At 30.2% G+C, this 2,223-nt stretch overlaps 1 protein-coding gene across 2 annotated transcripts in view; it reads left to right on the plus strand.

Moving 5' to 3' along the window:
* Positions 1–1,104, plus strand: part of LOC108686954 (short-chain dehydrogenase/reductase family 16C member 6-like) — a 41,341-nt gene extending 40,237 nt beyond the window's left edge. The window contains exons 6-8 of one of the 2 annotated variants that reach the window (XM_018192490.1): positions 329–411; positions 619–735; positions 805–1,104. In XM_018192490.1, coding sequence (XP_018047979.1) covers positions 329–411; positions 619–735; positions 805–1,012 — 408 coding nt within the window. In that variant the 3' untranslated portion in view covers positions 1,013–1,104. The remainder of the gene's footprint in view (positions 1–328; positions 412–618; positions 736–804) is intronic. The other variant, XM_018192498.1, reaches the window with a different exon arrangement.
* Positions 1,105–2,223: the final 1,119 nt, after the last annotated feature.

Below are 2,223 nucleotides of genomic sequence, written 5' to 3' on the forward strand. Positions count from 1 at the left end.
ACGAACTTTTTCCTACACCTAATATATACATACAAATTTTTACTTTTCACATTTCCATTCAAGAGAAAAAGTTACATGATCGATATCCTATTTAATTTCTGCAATCTGTTGATATAAAATGTTCAATAGATATTGACGATAGAATAGGAGCAGAATGCGACAGTTGACATTATCTACTAACATCTAATAAAATTTGCTACCAATCTGTTGACGTTCTGTTAACATTTTGCTATCTGAATTAGCTACTCATATTTTTCTATTGTAGGTACTATTATATAATCATTATATGACTAATCGATCAACTTATTCTTATTCTATTCTGTTCTAGTATGAAGGATACAATATCAACACAACAGTTGTATGTCCTTATTTTATCCGTAGTACTGGCATGTTCGATGATGTTCAATCAAGGTAGATAAGATTTTGATATTTATGATAATATAATGAATATACGAAATTACTCAATGTTTTAGAAAATTTCCTCGAAAATTTTTTAGAAGCTATTATTTTTAGAAATAAATTAGAAATAAATTATTATTTATATTTTTTCTAATAATATAAATGTAAATAAATTAACTTATTACATGTATGAAAGTATGTACAATATTCAAACTTTAGATACATCCCGACTCTAAGTCCAAATGCTGTAGCCGATAGAATAATAATGGCGATGAGGTGTAACGAAAAGTATGCCATCATTCCAGGTTACTTACAAATTTTGCTTACTTTAAAGTGGTAAGTAAATTTGTTATTTCATTATTTTATCATTCATATGAAAAAAATTGCATAATCATTAAAACACAGGATATTTCCATGGCCATGTGTCGCGATGTTTCTTCGTGGATTAGTAAGAGACGTTTCGCCAAGCCATGAAAATAATAAATCATGTGTAGTTGCGACTACAACTATCGCGGAAAAGGAATGTATCGTACCATCATCAAAGGATCAAAACGTTGCTGCCATCCATCAACAATTAGCTAGACGTATCTCTAGCCCCGAAAGAAAACCTTGAACTTTTCTTACTCCGTCTCGGTTTTAATATCTAGAATGTTAAAATTTTGTTAAAAGGTTAGAGTTTTCTCTCTTCCTATTGTGTCTTTACCTTGCAGCTCTTTAGATATGTTTCAATCTTTTACATTATTTTAATGAAATAAATCGCTTAATATGTTTGTACAGTGTTGAATAAAAATACTATCCATTTTGACGAGTAGAATTGCGCAGAGCTTCTTTTTTTTCAAATTTCTTATAGCTGCACCTTCAGTAATCGATCATTCATAGAAAGAAAAGGAAATGTGAAGAAGTGCATCTCGCTCTATTAAAAAATTGGATAACATCTTTGTTTTCGATGTATAACCTAGCACAATGCAAGGAGCTTCCATATAGAGAAGAGTTACTGAATACGTACTATTTCTGAGGAAAAAAGATTAGATCTGCCGAGATATAATTATATCTAGGTTCAACAGATCTGGCCAGATATGATACTCCGATAAAAAATTTTGTCATATACAGGATGTTTTATACCTGCTGGATCATTTCTCGTGAAGAAATAGAGTGGACTAGACTGAGTAAAAAATTATCTATCATTTTTACAATTTTCATAATAGCTAACGAAATATTAATTTCTAAAAATCGTAAAAAAATACGTATTCACTTAATGCAAGCGCGTAACATAATACAATATAGAACTGCCTAGCGCGGGGAGATGTTTTTTTTCGCTGTTTGTGCATTACCAAGGCCGCTTTTAGTAAACAACTTCTCACATGCCTAGTAACTTATGGTGAGCCTAGTAGAATCTTTTTAAATTTGGCCCCCTGGGGCGATAAGAGCGAAATGCCAAAATTATAGAGTACCTTCTCTACAGCACGAGTTTACCAATCACCACAGAGAAAAGTGGGGGAATTGTGCATCCTAGTTTGGTACTTTTCCAATAGGTGAAGATATCCGTGAAATTTTTACGCAGAAAGTCATCCTCTTAAGATATAACTACAAAAGATACGACGTAAATACATTGCTAGCCATAGAAATACAAAAAAGTGAAATCATATCTTTTCTTATTATTTTAGCTTTCAGAAAATAAGATGGTAAATCCATATTTAGTTTATTTTTAATTTGTTTGTTTAAAGTTGCATACGTTATTAAAGTACGTTATTATGTGCTTTTGAACTGTTTTTTTATTAATTAATATATATTTATTAATTAATATATATAATATATATAATTAAT

This window comes from Atta colombica, unplaced genomic scaffold (assembly GCF_001594045.1).
Source record: "Atta colombica isolate Treedump-2 unplaced genomic scaffold, Acol1.0 scaffold101, whole genome shotgun sequence".
NCBI classification, from domain to species: Eukaryota; Metazoa; Arthropoda; class Insecta; order Hymenoptera; family Formicidae; genus Atta; species Atta colombica.